The sequence below is a fragment of the Chiloscyllium plagiosum genome, chromosome 4 (assembly GCF_004010195.1).
Source record: "Chiloscyllium plagiosum isolate BGI_BamShark_2017 chromosome 4, ASM401019v2, whole genome shotgun sequence".
Taxonomy (NCBI): Eukaryota; Metazoa; Chordata; class Chondrichthyes; order Orectolobiformes; family Hemiscylliidae; genus Chiloscyllium; species Chiloscyllium plagiosum.
Genome location: NC_057713.1, coordinates 7,051,330 through 7,078,158, shown reverse-complemented (window position 1 = coordinate 7,078,158; position 26,829 = coordinate 7,051,330). Strand labels below are relative to the sequence as shown.

The following is a 26,829-nucleotide window of genomic DNA, read 5'->3' as shown; positions in this document are numbered from 1 at the left end:
ATAGGAAGTTGAGAGGTGACCTTATAGAGATTTATAAAATCATGAGGGATATCAATAGGATTAATGGTAGGTGTCTTTTCCCTGGGATGAGAACTTTCAAGACTAGGGGCATATTTTTAAAGTGAGAGGAGAGAGATTTTAAAAAGACAAGGGACAAATTCTTTTACACAGAAGGTGGTTTGTGTGTGGAATGAACTTCCGGAGGATGTGGGTACAATCACAAAGTTTAAAAGACACTTAACTAAGGACGTGAATAGGAAAGGTATGGAGGTATATGGGCCGAAGGGACTAGTTTAGCTTTGGGATTATGTTCAGCATGGACTAGTTGGACCGAAGGATCTGTTTCCATGTAGCATAACTCGATGACTCTTGTGACACAGTGGTGGTGTCCCAGACTCTGAGACCTGAGGACCTGTATTCATGTCCCAACCACTACAGAGGTGTGGAGGAATGTCCCTGTGCAGGTTGATTGAAACTATCTGTATAGTGACAGTAAACCTACAGAATGGAGGTGGCCAGCGAATACTCAACCAATCAAGTTTGCTGATCTACATCATTTATTTGTTTAACAATCCAGCATTTTGCTACCTGCATTCCATTTTGATTCCTTGTAATTCCCAAACAATGAGTCTTTGAATCAGAATCCTCCGATGTATGTGGTGCACAAGTGACTCTGGGATTGTGATTTGGGCAAGTTTCATCAAGCACATCTGTTTAATTTAGTGTTTCCTGTCAATGATGATTGAATGACTGTTTCTACATCATTGAATCCCTACAGCATGGAAATAGGTCATTCAGCCTGTCAAGTCCACACTAACCATCCAAAGAGCATCCCACCCAGATTCACCCCCCATCCTTGTAACCCTGCATTTCCCACAGTTAACCCATCTAGTTTGTACATCTCTGGACACTATGGGCTATTTAGCACAGCCAAACCATCTAACCTGCACATCTTTGGACTGTGGGAAGAAACCAAAGCACACATGGGAGAATTTGCAAACTCCACACAGACTGATGGTGGAATTGAACCTGGGTCCCTGGCGCTGTCAGGCAGCAGTGCTAACGACTGAGCCACTCTAAATACATTGTTTGGATTGGAATAAAAAGGAATTTGGCTTGTTATGAGACAGGGTTTAGAAGAAGATGAAATGGTGTGTTGTGAGAGTGAGTAGTTGCTGAGGGACATACGCAGACATGTCTTGCCATCGGGGTGAAGTTTATATCCTTTCCGACATCTGCAGAGATAACTGTCCTCCGTGCTCACACAATCATGTTCACAGTTGTGCCTGGCCTGGACACAGAAATCAATTCCTGTAAAAAGGACAAAGGACGTATTGAATTGTGCTAATTTAAAGCAGCTGTAACTCTTTTTTTTTCCCCAGTAGTACAGATATTTTAAATCAAGTTGCTCAGAGATGTTATTAGGCCTGACCCCAGGTCTCCAATCTCAGAGGTAGGGACACTACCACCACACCACAAGTGCCCTACAGGCAAGGTACTGTATGTTAAGCATATACAAGTCGTTTAGACTTTTCAGTTCGAACTGGGGGTGTGGTTAAGCTGATAGAGGTCTGTAAGATTCCAACAGGTTAGGTCTCAAAGGTGTGTCAGAAAATATATCAGAATATAATAATGCCATGTGAAAAAACCCACTCACGGTGATTTTAATCTTGCTGTAAATTGGAATATTCAGATTGGCAGAGATAACCATGAGGAATAATTTGTAAGTGAATTTCTTAGAATAATATGTTATGAATCTGACCCAGGATAAGGCTTTCCTTGGATCTATAGATGTGTATCGAGGCAGGTTTAAGAAATGATGTCAGAGTAAAGGATCCCCAAGGAAATAGTGATCATAACATTTAGCATTGTTTGAATGGGAAAAGTGCTGGTTGGAAATTAAGCTTAAATAACGATAATAACATGGGAATGAGGACAGAGCTGGTCTGATTGGAGGGGGAAAGGAGTTTAACAAAAAAAGATGGTTGATGAACAATGGCAAACGTTCAATAAAATAGTTCATGACTCACAATAAAGGTATATTCCCATAGAAAGAAGGTTTCTAAGAAAGGGATAAGCCAACCCTGGTTAACCAGGGAAGCTGATTAGCATCAAATTGAAAGAAGAAAAATATACAGTATGGCAAACCTTAGTGGTAAACCAGAAGATTGGGAAAATTTTCAAAATCAACAAAAGATAACTAAATGAATAATAAAGAGGCAGAAAATAAACCTTCAGCATAAAGCAGCAAATAATATTAGGATGGAAAGCAAGAGCGTTCTTAAATAAGTAAAAGAGAGTGGGAAAACTAACTGTAAGCCCCTCACAGGATGACATTGGGGAATCAATAATAGGGAAACGACAAAAGACAGAGGACTTGATTTTTATTTATTAATGTAGGAGACACCAAAGAATTCCAGAAATATTAAATAATTCAGAGGCAAAGGATGAGAGGAACTAAATTCAATAATTAACACAAGGGCAACAAATGGGGAGAAAGATTAACAAATTCCCTGGACCTGATGGATTGCATCCTAGATTATTAAAGGAAATAGCTAGAAGTCACACGACACCAGGTTATAGTCCAACAGGTTTGTTTGAAATCACAAGCTTTCATTCAGATGAACTTCACCTGACAAAGAGGCAGTGCTCCGAAGGCTTGTGTTTTCTGACTTTGTTCCCCCTACCCCAGCCGAATCCAACACCGGCACCTCCACATCAAAGGAAATAGCTACAGAAAGAGTGATAGTAATTCTCCAGGAATCTTTAGATTCTGGAAAAGCACCATACAATGAGTGCTTTAAAAAGGGGTCGGTAACAAAAAGCAGGTTACTGTAGGCCAGTTAGTTAAATGCCTGTTGTTAATATCTCCTTACACTCTAATGTAAAGGATATAATAGCAGAGCACTTCAGAATAAATGATATGATCAAGCAGAGTCAGCCTGACTTCAGGAAGGAAAGATCACGCCCCTGGCAAATCTATTAGAATTCTTTGAGGGGGTAACAAGCAGCACTGCAAGGCATCGGACATGCTGTCCTCTTTAACCCTTCAGATCTGATTGTAACCTTCTTTAACACTGTTGAACCTCACCATCACATTCTCAGCTACGATTAGGACAGGCTTTTTATTTATTCACAGGATGTGGGCATTGCTGGCTGGGCCAGCATCTACTGTCCATCCCTAATTGCCCAGAGGGCAGTTAAGAATCAACCACATTGGCTGTGGATCTGGAGTTACATGTAGACCAGACCAGGTAAGGATGGAAGCTTTCCTTCCCTCAAGGACATTGGTGACCCAGATGTATTCTTCCTGACAATCAACAATGATTTCAAGGTCCTCATTAGACTCCAGATTTTATTGAATTCAAATTCCACCATCTGGGTGGATTCGAACCCAGGTCCCCAGAAAATTACCTACTTCTCTGGATTAATAGTGTTGTGATAATACTCGGCCATTGCCGACTAAACACTGGCCTATAATTCAACACCCATTTCACATGAAAGTGTTTAAAAAACATTCCCTTCAAATGGTCAAAGCGATTTAAACTATGATACCAACTGGCCTTACTTCGGCAGGTTTTCTGATCACTGTTGAGGACGAATCCTTTTTTACATTTGCAAATGAAAGACCCTGGCGTGTTGACACATATCTGTTCACATCCATGGCCAATCACTCCGCAGAGATCCGTGTCTGTGCACAAAAAGAGAAAGGTTTATCGTTAGTGAAATATTTCTCAAAGGTACATGATGAAAGACCACGAGGGGAAGATGAAGAGATGTGGAATGTTGAGCTTGAAAAGGTGTGGAAAACTGATTCAAAAGGAACTTTTCCAAAGATTAAAATTAAAGCAAAAGGCAGTGTTATACTGGAGGAGGGACGTGTGGGATGAATTAGATAGCTGTTTCAGAGAGCTGGCAGAGGTTCAATGGACCAAATGGCCTCCTTTGGTGCTGCATTAATCTATTTATCTACACTTCCTGCATAAGCAAACCCTGTGCATTACCTTCTATTTTGACCAAGACAGATTACTCCTTTCAATAAATGATTGACATTAGGAAATTATCCTGAAGGACTTCTTCACGATAGTGACAAGTACAGCTGGGTGAAGACGCATCAATTGCAGTGAATGAAACTTCAAAGGGTTTCATTGAGCTGGATTCCATTTAAAGGCAAAACAAAGTGGGCCAGCAAACTTCCAAAGATTTTATCAATATCTGCTCATGGGTAAGTTGGACTTTCATGCAGTTCTTCTCAAAGTTAATTCACTGAGAGAACTTGCATTTCTACAGCACCTCTTCCACCAATCTTCCTAAAAGGACTCCTGAATGCTTACAATGCAATTTGACATTACCTCCTCTCGGCCTTGCTGCAGTTTCAGCAATGACCACTGCTCCAGGTGGCACTGTCAGAATGAGTGAGTTGCTTGCCTCTTATTGGTCAGCTTTCTGAGGTGTAACTTCCGGTACCAGTCTATCATCAGCCAATGCTTACTCATGGTTGCATGGTTACCCTTCTTTGCCTGGTGATATTTTGAAAGCAGAGTTCACAAGACCCCTTAAAACCCATCCTTTAGACCGATGCAAAAAAAAGGCCATTTGTCTATCTAGCCAGTGCTGGCTCTCTCTACACTGATCCTGACAGTCCCTAACCTCAGGCTTTAGCCCTGTAGCCCTGCAAGTTTATCTTTTTCAAGTGCTCATGATTTCCTTCTGGAATCATTCATTATCTCCATTCTCACCCTCCTCCACTAAAATACCTATCCTGTAGGCCGTGAGTTTCAGATCTTTTCAAATCTATTTGTTATAATAAAAATCTTCTTTATCACATTCTGATGCAAGGTCTTAAATCTGCAACCCTAGTCCTTAGGATGGCAACCAATGGAAACGGATTATTTTTGCTTATGTCTCTAAATCTGTCATAGTTGGGAACAATTCTCTCATGTCTCTCCTCATTCACCTTCACCCGAGGACCTGCTCAGATTCTCCAACTTCATCCTTCAGCTAAATTCGCTCATCCCTGGGACTGGTCTGGTAAAAGTCCTCATCCCTCTCTCAAGTACCCCTCCTCAGGCTTGGTGACCAAACAAATTAGGTGCCACACTCGAGTTGTGGCCTATTGAGAGTTTCATAAACATTCAGCAGAGCATGCCCGCTTTTGCACTAAACATCTCTTTATATGAAGCCTAAGAGAGCACATGATTTGCCAAATAATCTCCCAATATGAGCTGGCGCCCTCAAAGATCAGTATACGTGCACCCACTGATCCCACACACCCATAAAACTCTTTTGACCCATGCCATTAAGTGTATATTACCTCTCCCTCTCTTTGGGATGCACTTCGCATTTGGACAGATACATAGATAGGAAAGGTTTCCAGGGACATGGGCCAGACACAGGCAAATGGGGCTAGTTCAGTTTGAGAAACCTGGTCAGCACGGACGGGTTGGGCCGAAGTGTCTGTTTCCATGCTGCATGGCTCTACGATTCTCTGTATCAAATCGCATTCTGTCAGTCTGTCGCTGCCTTGCTTGGCATCATTTTCCCTGTCTGCCACATCTCCAAGGCTAGTACCATTGGCAAATTTTGAAATTTTATACTGTAATCCAATATCCAGGTCAGTTGGACATATTTTTAAAACAATAGCAGTACCACGAAAAGCCATCATTCTGAGAGTCAAAAATTGTCGTGACTTGCTGTTTTCTGTATTTGGCCAATTTTTGACCCAAGTTGGAAGTCTTGCTACTTGAACCTCAGTTTAAGATAGTGTGGTCTTTTGCACTCACTTGAGAGGGCAGATAGCGTTTAGGTTTAATGTCTCAACTGAAAAACAGCACCTCTGGCAATGCTGCACTCCCTCAGTGATGCAATGGACTGTCGGTCTACATTTTGTGCCTAAATGTTTGTTGTGAACTCATAATCTTGGGAACCTCCTGATGCTAAGGGTGAGAGCATTGGCCACAAAACCCTCTACATGGCTAAATGTTAAACAGTGCATTTGAAACATAATGGTGCTATTCCCATCCGCCCCCCCCACACCCCCCCCACCTCCCCCCCAACATACCACATATTTTGGTTTGGAATTCAGAGAGGAGAGTTTGGATCATGCTGAAATTCTGCACAAAGAACACGTGTTTCTCATGTGGCTCGCTCCCAATCAGCTGGAGTGTCTGCATATCGACTCTCCCTACACCCACGGCGAATATTAGAATTCCTGAGTCTCTTGCTTGAGCTGCTACTTCTGCCACCTTGTCCTGGGGTCGCCCGTCCGTCACAATAATCGCCACGCGTGGTACGTTCCAATCGAACGGCCTTGCCCCCTCCTGAGTGGAGAATGCCACGTTCATCGTGTATTCGATGGCCAGCCCTGTCATGGTGCCAGTTGCCAGGTGCACCATCTCCTCAACTGCGCTCATCATGTCCTCCACCTTCCTGTGGGTTTTGAGGGAGAACACACTTTCGACAGTGCTTCCGTAGAGGACAAGGCCCACTCTCGTCTTGGCCAGACCAATGTCCAGGAATTTAAGGATGTTTTTGATGAATTCCTTCACTTTCTCAAAGTCAGGAGGAAGTATACTTCGGGAACTGTCAATGATGAAGACTAAATCTAAGGCCTTGCCAACGCATCGTTCCTCTGTAAAATAAAACACAATATTTACAGTCTAGAAAATGCATTGGAGTACAGGTAGTTCTTCTATTAAGTGATGGTTGCTTTGTCATACAACTCTGTGTTATAGAAAAATTGCATTTTAGAAACAGCACACAAAGTGTTGGTGACGTAATTGCATCACAGCCAATACATGTTTTAAAAGTTCACACTTTAGAAACAGTGTCCCCAATCGCGTTACAGCGAATTCGTATTATCGAAATGTACTTATAGCAAAATGACCTGTAGCTTCTGTCATGGGTAAATACCACAGGAGCAGGCCATTTGACTCCTTGAGTGTGTTCTGTCAATCAATGGCTGATCTAGAAGACACCCTCCTTTATTCTTCCACAGGACAGGCCATAATTGGCAAGCCCAACATTTGTTGAACAATCCTAATTACCTTTTGAACTGAATGACTTGCTAGGCCATTTCAGAGGGCAGTTAAGAGTCAACTACATCACTGTGGATCTGGAGTCATATGTAGGCCAGACCAGGTACGGATGCCAGATTTCCTTCCCTAAGGGATGTTAGTGAACTAGAAGTGTCTTTTTAAATTTAAGCACAATCAATAGTTGTTATCAATTCCAAGACAAGTTTTCAATTCCAGCTGCTCATGGTGAGATTTGAACTCATGTCCTCAGAACAATGGTTTCAGGCATCAGCATTGCTAATCCACAATAACATCACCATCCTTCCTGCCCCAGAACCCTTAATCACTTTGGGTAATAAGAACCTCTCAATGTATTTTAAAACTGACAACAAATTTAGCATCAACTGCCATTTATGAAGAGAATTCCAAGTTTCCAAATTTCTTGATTTTACTCCTGAAATTTCATTTTTTGATTAAAGCTCCTAGATCAAGATCCACACCTCATCTCCATGCCTCCAAACAGTGAAAATACTTTTTCCTGATCACCTCTTTTTTGTTCTCATTAATATCTTGAAAATTTCTATCAAATCATTCCATTCCAACCATGGTTTCGTTCAGTAGTTGTTTGGTGCTGTCCTCCCAAGTACAATAAAAATTTTATAATTGAGATTTCTTTCACTCCTTTGCTCCCTCAACACATTATCACAAGGATTTCGGCCTTCACGTCACCTCATCATCTTCTCACTCCTCTGAGATTACTGGCCTCTGATCCACTCAAATGTCTTCCTCTGAGAAACTCCCAGCACATGTTCAAAGCCATCTCCTTGATCTCACTGTTTGCTCCTTACAATACCATAGTTTCAATCATAGACAGGGTTAGCTTTGTTTACATCTTTAAGCATCTAAGGCCCCCTTTGACACCTCCAACCTTCCCTCCATCCATATAGCCCCTGGAAAAAGTGAGCCCAAATTCATTCACAGCTGCACTTTCATCATCTAGCCTTTGACCTTCCATTTTCCATGACATTCCTCCAACAACTGATTCACTCATATGCACTGTGTCTGATGTTCCCATCCCCAGTGAAATGGTACTTTCTCATGTGACGATGCTGTCGCTTTGAAAAGGTTATTTTGTACTTGGTTTTTTTGAAGAGAGGTCGTAAAGGCAGAGATGCCGAACGGTCTGTTTCATCAATGTGGTCAGTGGTCAGTTCTCCCAGTTCAGGTTTTTCTAGTTTGTTTTAGCTGTAGCAGTCACAAGATGTGAGAGTCCGGGGGAGTTATAAGCTTCAGTAAAGAATTCCTCTGACTTTCTTCTAAAATGTCTTGCTGGAAATTGTTCCCTCCTGCCAGTAAGAATCTGTGTTTGAACTTACCTTTTTGTCAAAGGTGTGTCTATGGGATGTTACTGTATCGGGTTGGTTAAGTTTTCCAATAGTTGAGTGGGTTTCTCTTTGGAGGGTCGGTGTGGACTTGTTGGGCCTAAGGGCCTGTTTCCACACTGTAGGTAATCTAAATCTTAAGTTATTCTAAATTCTGCTTCCTTTGTTCATGTTTTAAGTGTAGTGTTTAAATAAATACTGTTTTGCTTAAAGCCAAGTGGTTTGACCAGCTGCATCATACCTGGAATATCCACTCACATCTACCTTTAAAATAAGAAAAAATTAGGGTCTAGGCTACCCTCTTAAATATTTTGAGGGGATTTGGTCTGCTCCATAATGCTCTCTCATCCTGACTGTTCCCCTGGCAGGGTACCCATCTCCACTCCCTTACAGCAAAGGACGCAGGCATGAAAGGATATGACAGACAATGGTTTGGTCATCGTTCAGCAGATTTGGCTGGAAAATACCATCGGATCCTGTTGTCATCTGTTAAAACCACTGACTATTCCAGAATCCTGCTGGAATACGTTCCAGATCATAGCATACTCACTGTGCTACCATTAGCAGCAAAAACAACAGGAAAAACAACATTAAGGATAGAGGATTGGCTAAGAGGAGACAGAGAAATGGGATAAGGTGGACATTTTCAGGATGGCAACCTGTAAAACAATGATATGCCACAGGGATCAGTAATAATCATTATTTTCAATATATAAAATACGAGGATAAAGTGCTGAAGATCAGAGTCAAAAAGTGTGGTGTTGGAAAACACAGCAAGTCAGGCAGCATCCGAGGATCAGGAGAATCGACGTTTTGAGTGTAAGCACTTCATCAGGAATGTGGATGAGGATAGCCAGGTTTGTGGATGACACAAAAATTTGTGGGAAGGCAAGTGATAAGAATGACACAAAAAGTTTGCTGAGAAATATAAACATGTTAAGTGAGTGAGTAAAAGTGTGGCAGATGTAATGTGGGGATGTGTGAAGTTATGCATTTTGGTAGGAGGATTGGAGGAGCTGAATATTACTTAAATGGAGAAAGACTGCAGAACGCTACAACACAAAGTGATTTAGGAATCCTTGTCCATGAATCACAAATTGTGTTTTCCTTCCTAACTGCCAGCTGAACCTGCATGTTTTCCTTTAGGGAACTCAGACTCCTAAGTCCTTTTGTGCTTCAGATTTCTGAAGCCTTTGCCACATAAACAATAGCCCACATCTCTATTCTTCCGACCAAAGTGCAGAACCTCACACTTTCCACACTGTATTCCATCTGCCACTTCTGTGCCAACTCTCCTAGCCTATCCAAGTCCTTCTGCAATCTTCCCACTTCCTCAGCACTATCTGTCCCTCCCACCTAGCTTTGTGTCATTCGGATGGAGAATCACCAGACTCAAAATGTGAATTCTACTTTCTTCCCAGAGGTGCTACCTGATTTGCTGAGTTTCTGTCACATTTTCTGATTTTGTTTCAGACCTGTAGCATCCACAGTTGTTTTATCTTTGTGTCATTACGTTTCCTCTTAACCTTCTCTAAAAAGAACAACTGCATCCTCTCTGGTATCTCCACATTACAGTGATAACTCAGCTCTGGTATCTTTCCTCCATGTGAACTTTACAGGATCTTTTTCAATATGCAGGAGGTATGGATGGAAGATTAGTTGTTGCTGCTTATTTAACTCACTCCCAGTTTTTTGATATGGTCCCTTTTCCTTACCGAGATGCTTTAGTGCCAACTTGTGTGATCTGTTGTTTTGAGCTATCTGCCAGTACTCACCAACATATTGTTGTGCTGCGATTTCATCCCCTGTGCTCACTTTGGATTGTTTTGCATGCTGTGTTTTTCTGGCCAATGCAACATTCTCAACCAGTGCAATTTCCAAAAGAAGCAGGAGGAAGATATTTTGCGGTGTCATCTTCATACCTGAGGAGTTATAAGAACAGACGAACATTAAGAATAGGGAAGTCAGCCACTATTCCCATCTCGAGCTTCTTCAGTAACATCAGTGCTCAACTTCATTGGCTCCAGCTAAGTCTTACAGCTCTCCCTGCATCCCAAATTCACAACATGCACACCCATCTATTGCTGTCAATACTGAACACTCCACAACCCTCTGAGGTAGAGAATTCCAAAGGTCTGCTGCTCTCTGAGTGAAGAAATTCCTCCTCATTTCAGTCCCAAATGTCAATCTCTTAATCTGTGATAATGCCCCCAGTTTCTAGACTCTCCAGTTGGTGGGTGGTGGAAGGGTGGGGGACATACAGTCACCATCTATTCTACTAAGTCCTCACAGAATCTGATAAATTTCAATGAGATCACTTCCCATCCTTCTAACTCCAGAGAGTATAGGTTGTCTTTTCCTTGACCTTGGGAACCCATGTGCCATGAATTGAACAAAGTTGCCCTTTGTCTATTTTTAATGTATGATTTCTGTTATTAATATAGGCACCAGATTATGGCGACTTAAACACTTTTCACTGTACCTTTTGCAAATGGTAATACATTACTGTTCTATTTTATTCTTTTGTAATGACATGGAGAAAGACAACTGAACCAAATCAGCAACACGGTAACATTAAAGCATTCAAAGATCCTTAAAATTGACCCCAATGGTTCCTCATTAGAGTTTTTGAATAAACAATCCCAGACTGTGAGAATAGTCAATCTTTGACACCAGTTTGTAGTTTAGAACAAAAAACATTGTAATTTATTAACAATAAAATAACTTTGGTAGTGTATGATTAAACGACAAAGTAATGTAGTTGGTTGATACTAAAACCCAAAAACCTTTGATATCAGCTCAATTCACACAAAAGAGAGACAGATAGACAGACACACACACACACACAGTTAAAGGATGAATAAAAGAAAAGAACAAAACTGGCTGGATTGCTTCAGTGGGTTTCTCTGTAGAACGTATTGCTCTACAGGCTTGAGCCATGGTTCCTTGGTTGATTACCTGAAGATGTCGATTATGGTTGATTTTACAGTTCACCCAGATAAAGGCAGGAATACATCTAGCTTGGTTTTCTATTCTCTGAATGACTAAGAGATGCTTGTGGGAGGTTAGGTATGGAACTTTCAAATCTTCAAGCTGTAGCATCAATAATCAGAGAAAACACAGTCCAAAACTCAATTCAAATGCTGTCCTCTCCCTGACAGACTGACCTTCCCCTCCATCAGGTCCCAGTTCTCATTCAATATCTACCATCTGTTAGGGCATAAGGTCCATTCCAAACTTGCTGTAACCAACTCCCAAGGACTGGCTTCATTAATAAACAACTTCAGTCAATCTGTTTACATGTAATGCTCTTACCGGTTGATGCCACATCTGTAGAACCTTTTGATCAGGAACCAATCTGCAAATAACTTCCAGGGCTGGCCTCACAATTAAACAAAAGCTTTTCGTTTACGATTCTATGGTCTTTTTTTCATTTTAACACAAGTTGTTACTCACAAGTCATTGTTAGCTTACAATTCTCAGTTTCCAGTTCCGTAAGAAAATTGATAAAAGAATAAAATAAAATCAAGGAAAATCAGCAAGGGCTTTAGCAAGGTCCCTACTCATTGGAAACTTTCAGGAATAATGTTTCATTGCACTATCTATCAGAGTAGCTGAATGAGTTAGACCTTTATTCACCAAAGGGCTGATTTTATTGAAATGTACAAGATTCTGAGGTGGTGTGACAGAGTAGATGTTGAGATGTTTCTACCAGCTGGGCAGTCTCAAACCAGGACACATTGTTGCAGAATAATCACTGAAAACTGCGATGTGAGGGAATGTCTCTTCCCAGAGTGGAGTGATTGCCTGGGGTGTCTACTCAGACAGTTTAATGATCCAGCCCAAATTATGGATCAGATTCGTGGACAATACCTTTGTTATCATTGAATGGTCCAATTTGGAAAGTACACACCATCTCATCAATTCCATACTCACCGGGATCAGGTTCACCAGAGAAGAACAGGACAACAACTAACTCCTGTTCTTTGACGAACAATGGGGAATTCCTTACCAGAGTGTATAGAAAGGCCACACATACAGACCAGATCCTTAATTACAACAGTAACCACCCCAATGTGCACAATCAGAGCTGTGTCAAGATCCTGCTTAAACAAGCTATAATACGCTGCAACACCTCAGAACTCCACATAAAAGAAGAGGAATACCTATACAAAGTTTTTGCCAATAATGGGTACCCTAGCAGCTTCATCTGCCAATGCCTGGCATACAAACAATACCAAGAAGACACTGTGCCCCTCGACACACTGACCACCCTATCCTACACTTAGAAATGTCTCAGAACTAACAATGAGACTTTTATGCCCTCTGGGAATAATGACTGCACTCAAACCCACAGCCACACGTCACCAGCTACTATTCAGGACAAAAGACCCCATACCCACAACATGCACGATGAATGTGATGTATAAAACACCATGCAGCAACTCTGAGAAAATTACATAGGACAAACAGGCAGGAAACCTACCAGCAGAATACATGAGCATCAGCTAGCAACAAAATGACATGACCAATCCTCCCTCATATTAATGTACACTGACAATGAAAGACACCAGTTTAACTGGGACAACGTCATGATAATGGGACAGGCTAAACAAAGACAAGCTCAGGGAATTCCTGGAGGCCTGATATTCATCCACTGGTGCCATAAACAAACACGTTGAAATCGACCCCATTTACAGTACCAAACCAGAACCAGAACCACCTGCCATGACAGACAGAACCGTATAAATTCTGGGCAGACCACAATGACAGCACTTCACAAGAGGCTACACAGCACTGAAGATGTCACCCAGAAGGGTGATGAAAAGCTTACAAGATAACCAACCAGCTCAGCGAACTGACAAACAACTTCAAATACATGGTGTAGCTGAAAAGACAGGCGTATGGCTGCTCCATTTTGCAGTTATCCACAGAGTTCTAATCCAAGATCCTTACAGAGACAATGAAGAAAAGGTTCACAACAATGGTTCCAGGGATGAGGGACTTTAGTTACAAGGAGAGATCAGAGAAGCTGGTTGGGAAGGCTCTCCTTAGATGGAGAGGGGAGATTTCCTTTATTCTTTCATGGAACGTGGGATGTCACCAGCAAACTCAGCATTTATTGCCCATCCCTAATTGCCTGGAGTTAGTTAAGAGCCAACCACATTTGCTGAGGATCAAGTCACATACAGGCCAAATCAGGTCAATACAGAAGATTTCCTTCCCTCAAGGAAATGAATGAACCAGACAGGAGTTTTACTTAAAATAAATCATTGAGATTTATCATAGTCACCATTACCATTAATATCCAGTGACGTTACAGTGAAATCACTATCGTCATTTTGATAGATCTGTTCAAAGTCCTGAGGATCTGGACAGAGAGAAATGGTTACCTATTGGCAGAAGGGTCGATAACTGGAGAACGTGCTTTCAAAATGATTAGGAAAAATATTGAAAGCAAGATGAGAACTTTTTTTTATACAATGAATTGTATGCTTTGGAATGTACTGCCTGAGAATGTGGTAGAAGCAATTCATTGTTGATTTCAAAAGAAAATTGAATAAGCATCTGGACTTAACTATGGAGAAAGGTGGGGAATGTGTCTAAGTTCCTTTTTGGGAGGGTTAGTGTGATGAGGTTTTTAGTCATTTGTTACAGTCCTGGGTGTGCCCCCAATTTTATATTACAGTCTGTTTAGGTCCCAGTAACATTTTTGTCTAAAGTCAACAGTTTTTTGAAATCCTAGGTACTTATTAAGAGAGTAAAGCCACAACTTCCAGTTTTCAACAGACTGCAGAAGTTTATTGTGCATTGTCAGGAAAGGAAAACAATCTACAAAATGCTTGCAATTTATATTCTAATATTCAAAATTATCATGAGGTAAAATGAATGAACAGTTAATGATAGTGAAATACTCCCCAGAGCACATCAAGATGCAGTCACTAATTTCTCTGTAACCCAGCTAGATTTTAGTGACACTATGGATAACCAAATCTCATTAAAATTTTCTCTCCTTCATGAAAGATTAGAACTCTTTACTTTTGAAGATCTAGTCTGTGAATTTCCTCAAAGGCTGCATCAATTGTCACCTGCTGGTGATTCAATCTCTTCTCCTGAAACAGAAACCCTGTGGACCCATTAAGCTGCACTCCTGCCTTTAATTACACGCGCAACTGTGAATGTTTCACAGACAGAAAGTAGCAGAAAATCTCCCAGTAACTCTTCTCGCTTGGCAGGTAACTAGGAAGAGCAAATTGCCTGTTGAAAGGATTAGGGTGAAAAACCATCTTTAGAAGCACTGAAAGGGGGAAATTCCCAATCAGTGAATGAAAGATAGCATCGCTATGGAAACATCATGGTCTGAGCAGGAAGGAAGGGGAAGGAAGTGATTCAATGTGCGTTACTCAAACTGGGGTCAGAATTGTTTTCTCTTTCTTTTACTTTCCCCACTGTAAAGACCTGGGCCTTCTCTTGTCTCTTTGTGTGGCTGTATCTATGTGCATGGGCATTTTAGAAACAGATAGTTTAAGATTTTTAAAAATTCATTAATGGGATGCAGAAGCCTGAGCCCAGTATTCATTGCCTATCCCTAATAATCCCTTGAGAAGGTGGGGGTGAGCTGCCTTCTTGAACTTCTGCAGTCCATACTGTGGCTTGGCCCACAATGCCCTTGGTAAGAGAATTCCCGGATTCTGACCCAGCGACAGTGAAGATCCAGTGAAATATTTCCAAGTCAGGTTGGTGAGGGATATAACAGATCCAGCTGTTTATAATCAATGGTAACCCCCAGAACATTAACAGCAAGGAATTCCAAAAGGCCATACAGGAAAAAAGCAGAATTTAGGCCATTCAGCCCACTGTGTCTGCTCTGCTATTCAATCATGGCTTATGTGTTTCTCAACCCCATTCTCCTGCCTTCTCCACGTAACCCTTGATCCCATTACAAATCAAGAACCTGTCTTAAAAACCCTCAATGATGGCCTCCACAGCCCTCTGTAGCAATGCACTCCACACCATCTGGCTGAAGAACTTCCTCCTCATTTAAAGGGTCACCTCTTCACTCTGAGTCTGTGCCTTCGGGTCCGAGTCTCTCCGACTGGTAGAAAAATATTCTTCACATCCATTCTATCCAGACCTCCCAGTATTCCATAAATTTCAGTCAGATCTCTCCTCATCCTTCTAAACTCTATTTAGTACAGATCCAGCGTCCTAAACTGTTCCTCATATTCTAAGCCCTTCATCCCTGGAATCATTCTTGTAAACCTCCTCTGGACCCCCTTCCAGAGCATGTCCTTCCTTAGATACAGGGCTCAAAATTGCTCACAATATTCCAAATGTGGTCTGCAATGTTAGTGATAGTAATTCAGTCATAGCAATGCTATTGAACATCCAGGAACCATGGTTAGAGGGAGTGGTGATATCTTTCCATTCGGATGGATAGAAACTCTCAGATAATAGTGTTCCCACATATCTGCTGTAAATGGTCATGGGTTTCGAAGGTTATATAGTTATAAATCAGCAATTCATGTTTCTTTTTTGTTGTTGTTTAAAAATAGTTCAATTAAAATAAATAGTTATTTCCTTATTAATGATTCCCTGATTGGGGCTGTTAACTGATCCAATCAGGGAGTCCTGGCTGACAGACATAAACAGGAGTGTCAGGGGTTCTGTTCACTCTGAGGGCTGGCACTAAGGGACCTGGATCAGTGTCAAGGACTCTCCACATGTACATAACGGGGGATTTGGTGACAGGATACTGGCCTCTATGGAGTTATTTCAGTTACAAGTCAACCACATCGCCGTAGGTCTGGAGTTACAAGTAGGCCAGACCAGGTGAGGATGGCAGATTTCCTTTCCCTAGAGGGATTAGTGAACCAGATCTGATCTTATAACAACCCAATAATTTCATGGTCACTGTTGCTGATGTGTTTTATTTTGATTCCAAATTTATTTAATGCTTTGAATTAGAGGTGGTGGTTAAGTGGTATACTGGCTAGAACATTAATCCAGAGATTCTGGTGACGTTCTGGGTATCTGAGTGTGAATCCTGCTATGGTAGATGGTGGAATTTAAATTCAACAAGTATCTGGAATTAGGAGTCCAATGATGACCATGAAACCATTGCCGATTGTCAGGAAAATCCCACCTGGTTCACTAAAATCCTACCTGGGATGGCACGGTGGCTCAGTGGTTAGCACTGCTGCCTCACAGCGCCAGGAACCCAGATTCGATTCCAGCCTTGGGTGACTGTATGTATGGAGTTTGCATATTCTCCCTGTGTCTGCGTGGGTTTCCTCCAGGTGCTCCAGTTTCCTCCCATAGTCCAAAGATGTGCAGGTCAGGTGAATTGGCCGTGCTAAATTGCCCTTAGTGTCAGGTGTGTTAGTCAGAGGGAAATGAGTCTGGGTGGGTTGCTCTTCGGAGGATCAGTGTGGACTTGTTGGGCCAGAGGGCCTGTTTCCACACTGTAGGGAATCTAATCTCTAATCCCCTTTAGGGAAGGATATCTGCCATCCTTACCTGCTCTAGCCTAGATGTGATTCCAGACCGACAGCAATGTGGTTGACATTCTATTGCTCTCTGGACAGTTATGGGTAGGTCATACATGCTGACCTAGCCAGAAACATCCATACCCTGTGAATGAATTAAAAAAAACCTACAATCTCCCAATCAGTAGTCCAGATCTCCAGATTACTGGCCCAGTGACATTAGTGACTTTTTTCCATAACCCACACACTGTAGCTCCGTATTCATATCCCTCAACTTCAAATTCATCATTTTTTGGTTGGTGGAATTTAAATTCAACAAGTATCTGGAATTAGGAGTCCAATGATGACCATGAAACCATTGCCGATTGTCAGGAAAATCCCACCTGGTTCACTAAAATCCTACCTGGGATGGCACGGTAGCTCAGTGGTTAGCACTGCTGCCTCACAGCACCAGGAACCCAGATTTGATTCCAGCCTTGGGTGACTGTATGTATGGAGTTTGCACATTCTCCCTGTGTCTGCATGGGTTTCCTCCGGGTGCTCCAGTTTCCTCCCATAGTCCAAAGATGTGCAGGTCAGGTGAATTGGCCATGCTAAATTGCCCTTAGTGTCAGGTGCGTTAGTCAGAGGGAAATGAGTCTGGGTGGGTTGCTCTTCGGAGGGTCAGTGTGGACTTGTTGGGCTGGAGGGCCTGTTTCCACACTGTAGGGAATCTAATCTCTAATGCCCTTTAGGGAAGGATATCTGCCATCCTTACCTGCTCTAGCCTAGATGTGATTCCAGACTCACAGCAATGTGGTTGACATTCTATTGCTCTCTGGACAATTATGGGTAGGTCATACATGCTGACCTAGCCAGAAACATCCATACCCTGTGAATGAATTTAAAAAAAAACTACAATCTCCCAATCAGTAGTCCAGATCTCCAGATTACTGGCCCAGTGACATTAGTGACTTTTTTCCATAACCCACACACTGTAGCTCCGTATTCATATCCCTCAACTTCAAATTCATCATTTTTTGGTATCCTTCCTCCAACTTAAATGATGCTGGGGTGACCTAAATCCAACATGGGCAACTCAACTTTGTCAACCCCAACACATACTACCCAGAGACTGATGGGAATCTGGACTCCCTGTGTGTCAGCCTGGTACAGACACAAACCCTGATAGCATTTCAATGTATATAATTGTGCATTTGCAATACAAGGTATGGGCCAAGTGTTGGAAAATGGGATTAGAGCAGTTCAGTGGTTGTTTTTGAGAAGTGTGGACACAATGGATAAAGGTTTTTCTGTGCTGTAAACCTCTATGGCTGGGTTAGTGCAGCAACACTGGTGGCTGATGTATTCCTGAGCTTCACAAGCCTGTGGTGCGTTGACACTGCCCGATCGTGCACAGGATTTCAACTGCTTGGCACCACAATGTCTCTGGGAGTGGGTGCAAGGGGCTTATTGAGGGGGACACACTTTGCACAGCATTCCTGCTCAGCAGACCACTAAATGTGTACTAAGCTGGTCAAAAAAACTGTTAAGGATGCACTGCCAAAAATTACATAGCTTGCCTTACTACAGCACAGTAACTCTAACCCTATCACAGAGATAGGAGCAGAAGTAGGCCATTCAGCCCATCAAGTCTGCTCCACCATTCAATGAGATCATGGCTGATTAATAATCCTCAACTCCACTTTCTTTCCTTTGCCCTGTTGCCCCTGATTCTCCTTACTGATTAAAAATCTGTCTATCTCAGCCTTGAATGTACTTAATGACCCAGCCTTGAAAGCCAACTGCTGTAACGAATTCCACAGATTCACTCCCCTCTGAGTGCAACTTCTTAATCCAAAGATGTGCAGGTTAGGTGAATTGGACATACTGAATTGCCCATTGTGTTCAGGGCTGTGTCAGTTAGGTACATTAGTCAGGGGTAAATATAGAGTAATAGGGTAGGGGAATGGGTCTGGGTGGTTTACTCTTCGGAGGATCGGTGTGGACTTGTTGGGCCAAATAGTCTGTTTCCACACTGTAGCAATTGGATGATTGGATCATTGGGAAATGAACAAGAGGGGCATTGCGGAGAGTGTATGCTAAAACCTGGTGTTGTGATCAGCAGTGAACTGCCTGAAGAGGTGGCAGAAGCTGATTCAGTCATAGCATTCAAAACAAGAGTTGGAGGGTTTGAGCTACAGGGAGAGGCTGAATAGGCTGGGGCTATTTTCCCTGGAGCATCAGAGGTTGAGGGGTGACCTTATAGGATATGGATAAGATAAATAGACAAGGTCTTTTCCCTGGAGTGGGGGAGTCCACAACTAGAGGGCATAGGTTTGGGGTGAGAGGAGAAAGATGTAAAAGGAACCTAAGGGGCAACTTTTTCAGCAGAGGGTGGTACGGGTACGGAATGAGCTGCCAGAGGAAGTGGTAAAATTACAGCATTTAAAAGGCATCTGGATGGGTGTATGAATAGGAAGGGTTTAGAGGGATAGGGCCCAAGAGCTAAATTAATTTAGGATATTGGATGAGCATGGATGAGTTGGACCGAAGGGTCTGTTTCTGTGTTGTATCTCTCTACGACTCTATGACTCAATGATGCTCTCTGCTCCTAGATTCTTCTACAAGGAAAAACAATTTCCTATATCTACCCTCCCATTCTTTTAAATATATTCATCTCCTCTCATTCTTCTATATTCCGATGAGTAAAGACCAATCTCCTCATAAGACGGTCCCTCCATGTCCAGGATCAGCCCAGTCAACCTTCTCTGGACTGCCCCCAATGCCAGTATATCTTCCTTCATATAAGGAGCCCAAAACTGCTCTGGTCTGACTAGTATCTTGTATAGATTTAGCAAAACCTCCCTCATGCCCTGGAGGTTTTACAAATACCTGGAATTATTTAGTTGAGCCTCCACCCAAGGAGGTCGTTTGGCCCACTCTGCCTGTGCAAGCTCTTCAAAAGAGCAGAGCAATTAACTCCCCTCCCCCCAGAGCCCTGCAATTATTTATCCAACTCTTGTTTTGAACATTATGACGGAATCAGCTTCCACCACCTCTTCAGGCAGTTCACTGCTGAACACAACGCCAGGTTTTGGCATAAATTCTCTGCAATGCCCCTCTTGTTCGTTTCCCAATGATCTTAAATGTATTCCTTCCGATTACAGATATTAAAATTCTAACCATTCCACCTACTAGAATTCCAAACAGTCTCAGATATCCCATTGGGATCAGATCCACATTGTTGGAGATCACTCGATCATTTATTTCTGCAAACTCTGACCTGGCGAAGCATTTAACGTTCCCATCTATTTAAAACATTTCAACAAAGCAGGATACCTGATTGTGACTGTAAGCTGACAGAATGTGAATCAAGAAATAGTCGACTGTTCCCGGTGCTGGAGTCCTGTGGTGTAGCCCCTCGCCCAGTGGGCTCTCTGGAGAGAGGGTTTGGAATTGGCAAGAGTTTAACTTGAACATTTGAATTACTTCTACTGCAGCGCAGCAAATCTAGAAACCCATAAAATCGATTTCTTCGAGAAGAAAAGCCACAAAATTTAAAGACAGGGTGGGGTGAAAAGTCTAGCCTTTCATTGGAAACAATCTGGAAATATTTCAGAGAAAACAACCAGTTTTTTTTTGTGTGACAGAACATTACAGCTCCCCCAACAATTATCCAGCTATTGTTTGATTTGAAAAGAAAGGGTAAATATGTAACTTCGTACCTGCTGCAGCATGAATCTATCCAGACCTCGGAACCCAGTTACACGTTGGACCAAGAGCTGAGTTCTGAAACCACTCTGAAAGCGAAAACCTTATCCAATGATGCTGCTGCACTCGGTTGGTTAGAGTAAGGCGGGCAAATTTCCAGATGCGAAAACCACTTTTTAAAATTCTCGTTGTGTTTGTGGAGCTGACTATTCCATTGAGGTAAAGCTCAGTCCCTTATTGCTTTGAGATGGGGTGGAGATTCGTGTTGCTAAACTAGACTATTATGGCCAATTCACACACTGCCAGGACTAATGATAGCCAATGTTATGATTTCCGTGACGCTAGAGAAAGGATTAACAGAGAGTGTGGAAATAGTAAGCTCCACGAACTACTGCTGATTGCCAGAAGAAAAGTTTTCAAAATTAGGGCTAACTAGCTGACAGCAAGGAAGAAAGCAGAAGGCCAAATGATCAGACAGATACACAAAATGAAAATTGTCATTTCTCATTGTGATAATATATTAGAAATCAAGCTCTGCTATTTCCAGAGTCATCACAAAAATTGAAATGTTTTACTATAAATAAATAGATTCTAGCTACAGGTAAACAATAGTCAACAGATAAATCTGATAATTAAAACTCTAACCTCCTTATAATACACATACAGAAGAACATGAACAGGCACCAAAGAAACATTGGTGTTAGGGTTGGAGGGAAAGACTGAGAAGGCAGTTCAGTGATCCCTGTTCACAGGATTTGCTGAAATGATTCTTTTGGCTTGTCAGGATTTGCTGATGGTCAATTTCTCTCTAGGACAATTTTTTTTACATTGTTACAGAGCTACTGGTCAACAAATTATAAAGCTATGCCTTATTTGTTAAAAGCAACAGCTTACAGCAGTTGTTGAGGGAAAATGGCTTTCTTTGGTCTTCAGTTGTGTTTCCACAGCAGAGAAAAGGACATCACCTCCCCTTCTGGAGGTCAGATGGATTTGGTTTTATCATTCACAGTCACAAAGTAGTCAGCTAGCTAGGAGCCAATCACATTGTTGTTGGCAGGCAGAAAGCCTTTGTCATCGATAACTGGTCACCATTCCACAGACCAATCAGCTACTTGTTGCTGGTCAAATCTCACTTTGTAATTCTCCCTGGCACCATTTGCCGGCAATTAATATTTCTCTACTGGTTGAACAAACAGTGCTGTAAGCAGCACTTACAATAAAAGTGCATTTAAACAATGCAGAAATCCCTTCCCCAGTCCTGTTTTTAAAACAACATTTTTCTCATTTCAGTTACCAATCAAAAATACAGGTAAAGAAAGGTTAGAGTCATCACATGCCTCCAGCCTTATAAGATAAAACATTAGACAGAAGGTGGTATGTAAGGGTATACCTCTGTAAGGATATAGGGGCAATATCTGGGAGAGATCTAGGAGTTTAGGTCCATTGTATCCTGAAGGTGGCTGCACAGGTGGATAGAGTGGTCAAGAAGGCATATGGTATGCTTGCCTTCATCAGACAGGGTATTGAGTATAAGAGCTGGCAGGTCATGTTAAAATTGTACAAGACTTTGGTTCGGCTGCATTTAGAATACTGTGTACAGTTCTGGTTCCCACATTACCAAAAGGATGTGGACGCTTTGGAGAGGGTGCAGAGAAGGTTTACAAGGATGTTGCCTGGTATGGAAGGTGCTAGCTACGAAGGGAGGTTGAGTAAGTTAGGATTGTTTTCATTAGAAAAAAGGAGATGAGGGAGGGACCTGACTGAGATCTACAAAATCATGAAGGGTATGGGCAGGGTAGATAGAGATCAGCTTTTTCCCAGGGTGAGGGATTCAATGCTTTCAAGGTGAGGGGAGGAAAGTTTAAGGGGGATGCACATGGAAAGAGGGTGGTTGGTGCCTGGAACGCGGTGCCAGCAGAGGTAGTAGAGGCAGGGCACGGTAGATTAATTTAAGGTGCATCTGAAGACATGCATGAGAAGGTGGAGAGCAGAGGGATACAGATGCTTAGAAATTGGGCTAGAGGTTTAGACAGTGGATTTGGATCGGCACAGGCTTGGTGGGCCGAAGGGCCTGTTCCTGGACTGTAAATTTTCTTTGTTCTTTGTTCAATAGGAAAGTATTAGGGAAAAGAAGTCTGAAGACTTACATTTATGTAGCGCCTTTCAGGATCTCAGGACAGCCCAAAGAGTTTTACAGCAACTCGTGTACTTCTGTTGGTTGTTTAGCATACACAGCAACTACAGGAAGCTCCCACAAACATTAATAAGATGAAGCACTATTTTAAATATATGTTTCATCACTAGATATGTGATAGACAACAAAACACAAGAAACACATCCATTCATTCATTTAACAATTTGTAAACCTTTAACTTACTCCAACAATTTACACTCAGTACAATGCACCTGCAATTGCAATGTTTATTCCAGCAATGGCAACACCCTTGACAATAAATGGTTGAAATAAATGACTCCACCTGAACAATCTCATGTTTTGAGTTTATAAACTTTTCAATGTAGGCCAGTGCATTGTGATCAGTGAAAGTTAATGTTTCATTATGACAATGTCAGAGGCTTTTTCCTAACCTGTTCCGAGATGTGATGAGACATCTCTGGATCAGGTGGGACTTGAACCTTAGTGTAATAACTCAGGAAACCTGACTGGAAAAGAGCATCATTTATTGTTGAACACCAACATAGAACTACTGTTCATGATATACATAAGCTAGGCCCAGCCTGGGAAATAATGACCAGTCAATCTGTTTCTCAGTGATGTGGATTGTGTGATACATATTGGATGCCAGAAACAAGTCCCCATCTCTTTGTCCAATAATATCATGCAATCCTTACATTCAGAGTCGAAAAGTGTGGTGCTGGAAAAGCACAGCAGGTCAGGCAGCATCTGAGGAGCAGGAGAATCGACATTTCAAGCATAAGCCCTTCATCAGGAAGGTGGGCAGAGGGGCTGAGAGATAAATGGGGGTGTGGGAGTGGGGAGAAGGTAGCTGGGAAGGTTCTCAATGTGGTCTCCTCTGCATCGGGGAGACAGGACGCCAACTCATGGAATGTTTCAGGGGACATCTCAGGGACACACACAACAAACAACCCCATCGCCATGTGACTGACAACTTCAACTCCCCCTCCCATTCTGCCAAGAACATGCAAGTCCTGGGCCTGCTCCAGCGTCAAATCCAAGCCACCTGATGCCTGGAGGAAGAATGCCTCAGCTTCCACCTTGGGACCCTCCAACCACACAGCATCAATGTCGATTTCACCAGTTTCTGAATGACCCCTCCCCCCCAACCTTCCAACTTGGCACTGCCCACTGACTTGCCCTACCTGTCCACCTGCCTTCCCACTTATCCCCTCCACCCTCTGCTCTGACCTATCACTATTACACCCCACCTGCAACTACCTATCGTCTTCCCAGCTACCTCCCTCCCCCCACCCCCACCCTCACCCTCCTATTTATCTCTCAGTCTCCTTCCCCCTCCACATTCCTGATGAAGGGCTAATGCCCAAAACATCGATTCTCCTGCTCCTCAGATACTGCCTGACTTGCTGTGTTTTTCTAGTGCCATACTTTTCAACCCTGATTTCTCCAGCATCTGCAGCCCTCACTTTCCCTCAGATCTTTATATGCACCCAAGAGAGCAGACAGACCCTTAGTTTCACATTTCATTTGAAAAGTAGTACCTTCAACAATGCAGCCCTCTCTTTGTAGCACACTGAGAGGATTAATCTAGATATTGTTGATAGATGTGAGGCTGGAAGAGCACAGCAGGAGAGTCAATGTTTCGGGCTGAAATCCTTTGTCAGAGCTGGGGAGGGGGAAGGGAGCCCAGAAGTAAATAGAGAGAGGAGGATGGGGCTGGGGGAGGGGTAGGTGGGATGGTGTTAGGTGGATGCAGTCCGGGGTTATTGTAATTGGTCAATGGGAAGGGTGGAACGGATAGGTGAGTAGGAAGATGGACAGATTAGAACAGGTCAGGGAGGCGAGGAGGATGGGTGGGGCTAGATAAAGGATAAAGCTGGGAGGGACTTTGAAGCTGGTGAAGTTGATGTTGAGGCCATTGGGCTGTAAGCTTCCCAGGTGAAATATTAGGTGTTGTTCCTGCAGTTTCCATTTGGCTTCACTCTGACAATGGAGGAATTTTCGTTTAACTAAGTTAAGGCTAAGATTAAAAATGGCAGGAGATCTCAGACCTGTGTTATGCTCCTCTTTCTGAATGTGGGAGCTCAGGGACCAGCTGATGGCCCTGGCTCCTTCATATGCAGGAAGTGTGTCCAACTGCAGCTCTTGTTTGACCGCATGACGGATCTGGAGCTGCGGATGGTCTCGCCGCGATGCTTAGGAGGTCGTGGATAGCACGTTTAGTGAATTGGTCACACCGCAGATTAGGATTGCTGAGGGAGACAGTGAATGGATGACCAAAAGGCAGAGAAAGAGCAGGAAGGCAGTGCAGGTGTCCCCTGTGGTCATCTCTCTCCAAAACAGTTATACCATTTTGGATACTGTTGGGAGAGATGGCTCACCAGAGGAGGGGAGCAATAGCCATGGCTGGCTCTGCTGTACAGAAGGGTGGGAAAGAAAGTGGAAGGGCTATAGTCACAGGGGATTCAATTGTAAGGGGAGTAGATAAGTGGTTCTGTGGTTGAAAACGAGACTCCCAAATGGTGTGTTGCCTCCCCAGTGCACGGGTCAGGGATGTCTCAGATCAGCTGCAGACAATTCTGAAGGGGGAGGGTGAACAGCTGGTTGTCGTGGTGTATATATGCACCAATGATAAAGATAATAAACAGGATGAGGTCCAATAAGCAGAATGTAGGGATTTAGGAGCCAAGTTAATAAGTAGGACCTCAGAGGTAGGAATCCCAGGATTGCTACCAGTGCCACATACTCGTCAGAGTAGAAGTGAAAGAATAGGCAGGAAAAATGCATGGCTTGAGGGATGGTGCAGGAGGGAGGGGTTCAGATTTTTGGGATTGGGACCGGTTCTGGGGAAGGTGGGACTATTACAAATTGGATGGTCTACACCTGGGCTGGACTGGAACCAATGTCCTTGGGGGAGGAGAGGGTTTAAACTAATATGGCAGGGGGATGGGAACCAAATGAGGAAATTAGTGGACAGTAAGGAGGTAGTAAGTAAAACCTGTAAGGACCTAGGTAATGAAGTCAGCGTGACTAAGGGGAATAGTAGGCAGGAGAAAGTGAGGACTGGAGATCTGGAGATCAGAATCGAGAGTGTGGTGCTGGAAAAGTACAGCAGGTCAGGCAGCACCCAAGGAGCAGGAGAATCGACATTTCAGGCATAAGCCCTTCATCAGGAAGAGTAAGCAGGGAGCAGATACTGAATGTGCTCTGAGATGCATTTGTTTTAATGCAAGAAGTGTAGCAGGTAAGGCAGATGAGCATAGGGCTTGGGCTTGTACCTGGGAGTATGATATTATTGCTATTACTGAGACTTGGTTGAGAGAAGGGCATGATTGGCAACTAAATATCCCAGGATATCAATGCTTCAGGCGGATAAAGAGGGAGGGAAAGGAGGTGGAGGAGTTACATTACTTGTCAGAAATGATATCACAGCTGTGCTGAAGGAGGGCACGATGGAGGACTCGAGCAGGGAGGCAATATGAGCAGAGCTCAGAAATAGGAAGGGTGCAGTAACAATGTTGGGGCTGTACTACAGACCTCCCAACAGCGAGCATGAGAGAGATACAAGTATGTAAACAGATGATGGACAGATGTAGGAGCAACATGGTGGTGGTGATGGGTGATTTTAATTTTCCCAACACTGACTGGGATTCATTTAGTGTTAGAGGTCGAGATGGACCAGAATTGGTAAGGAGCATCCGGGAGAGTTTTCTAGAGCAGTATGTAAATAGTTCAACTTGGGAGGGGGGTCATACTGGACCTGGCGTTGGGGAATGAGCCAGGCCAGGTGGTTGAAGTTTCAATAGGAAATTACTTTGGGAATAGTGATCACAATTCCGTATGTTTTAGAATATTCATGGACAAAGATGAGTAATCCTAATGGAAGAGTGCTAAATTGAGGGAAAACCAATTATAGCAAAATTCAGCAGGAGCTGGGGAATGTAGATTGGGAACAGCTGTTTGAGGGTAAATCCACATTTGATATGTGGGAGGCTTTTAAAGAGAGGTTGATTAGAGATCAGGATAGATATGTCCCTGCGAAAATGAGGGATAGAAATGGCAATATTAGGGAACCATGAATGATAGGTGAAATT

At 42.8% G+C, this 26,829-nt stretch overlaps 1 protein-coding gene across 1 annotated transcript in view; it reads right to left on the bottom strand.

Annotated features, from left to right (window-relative positions):
• LOC122549526 (matrilin-2-like) overlaps positions 1 to 20,645 on the bottom strand; it is a 30,901-nt gene extending 10,256 nt beyond the window's left edge. The window contains exons 1-5 of the mRNA XM_043689382.1: positions 20,595 to 20,645; positions 10,174 to 10,320; positions 6,062 to 6,631; positions 3,569 to 3,691; positions 1,189 to 1,311 (exon numbers count right to left, since the gene is read on the bottom strand). Coding sequence (XP_043545317.1) covers positions 1,189 to 1,311; positions 3,569 to 3,691; positions 6,062 to 6,631; positions 10,174 to 10,318 — 961 coding nt within the window. The 5' untranslated portion in view covers positions 10,319 to 10,320; positions 20,595 to 20,645. The remainder of the gene's footprint in view (positions 1 to 1,188; positions 1,312 to 3,568; positions 3,692 to 6,061; positions 6,632 to 10,173; positions 10,321 to 20,594) is intronic.
• Positions 20,646 to 26,829: the final 6,184 nt, after the last annotated feature.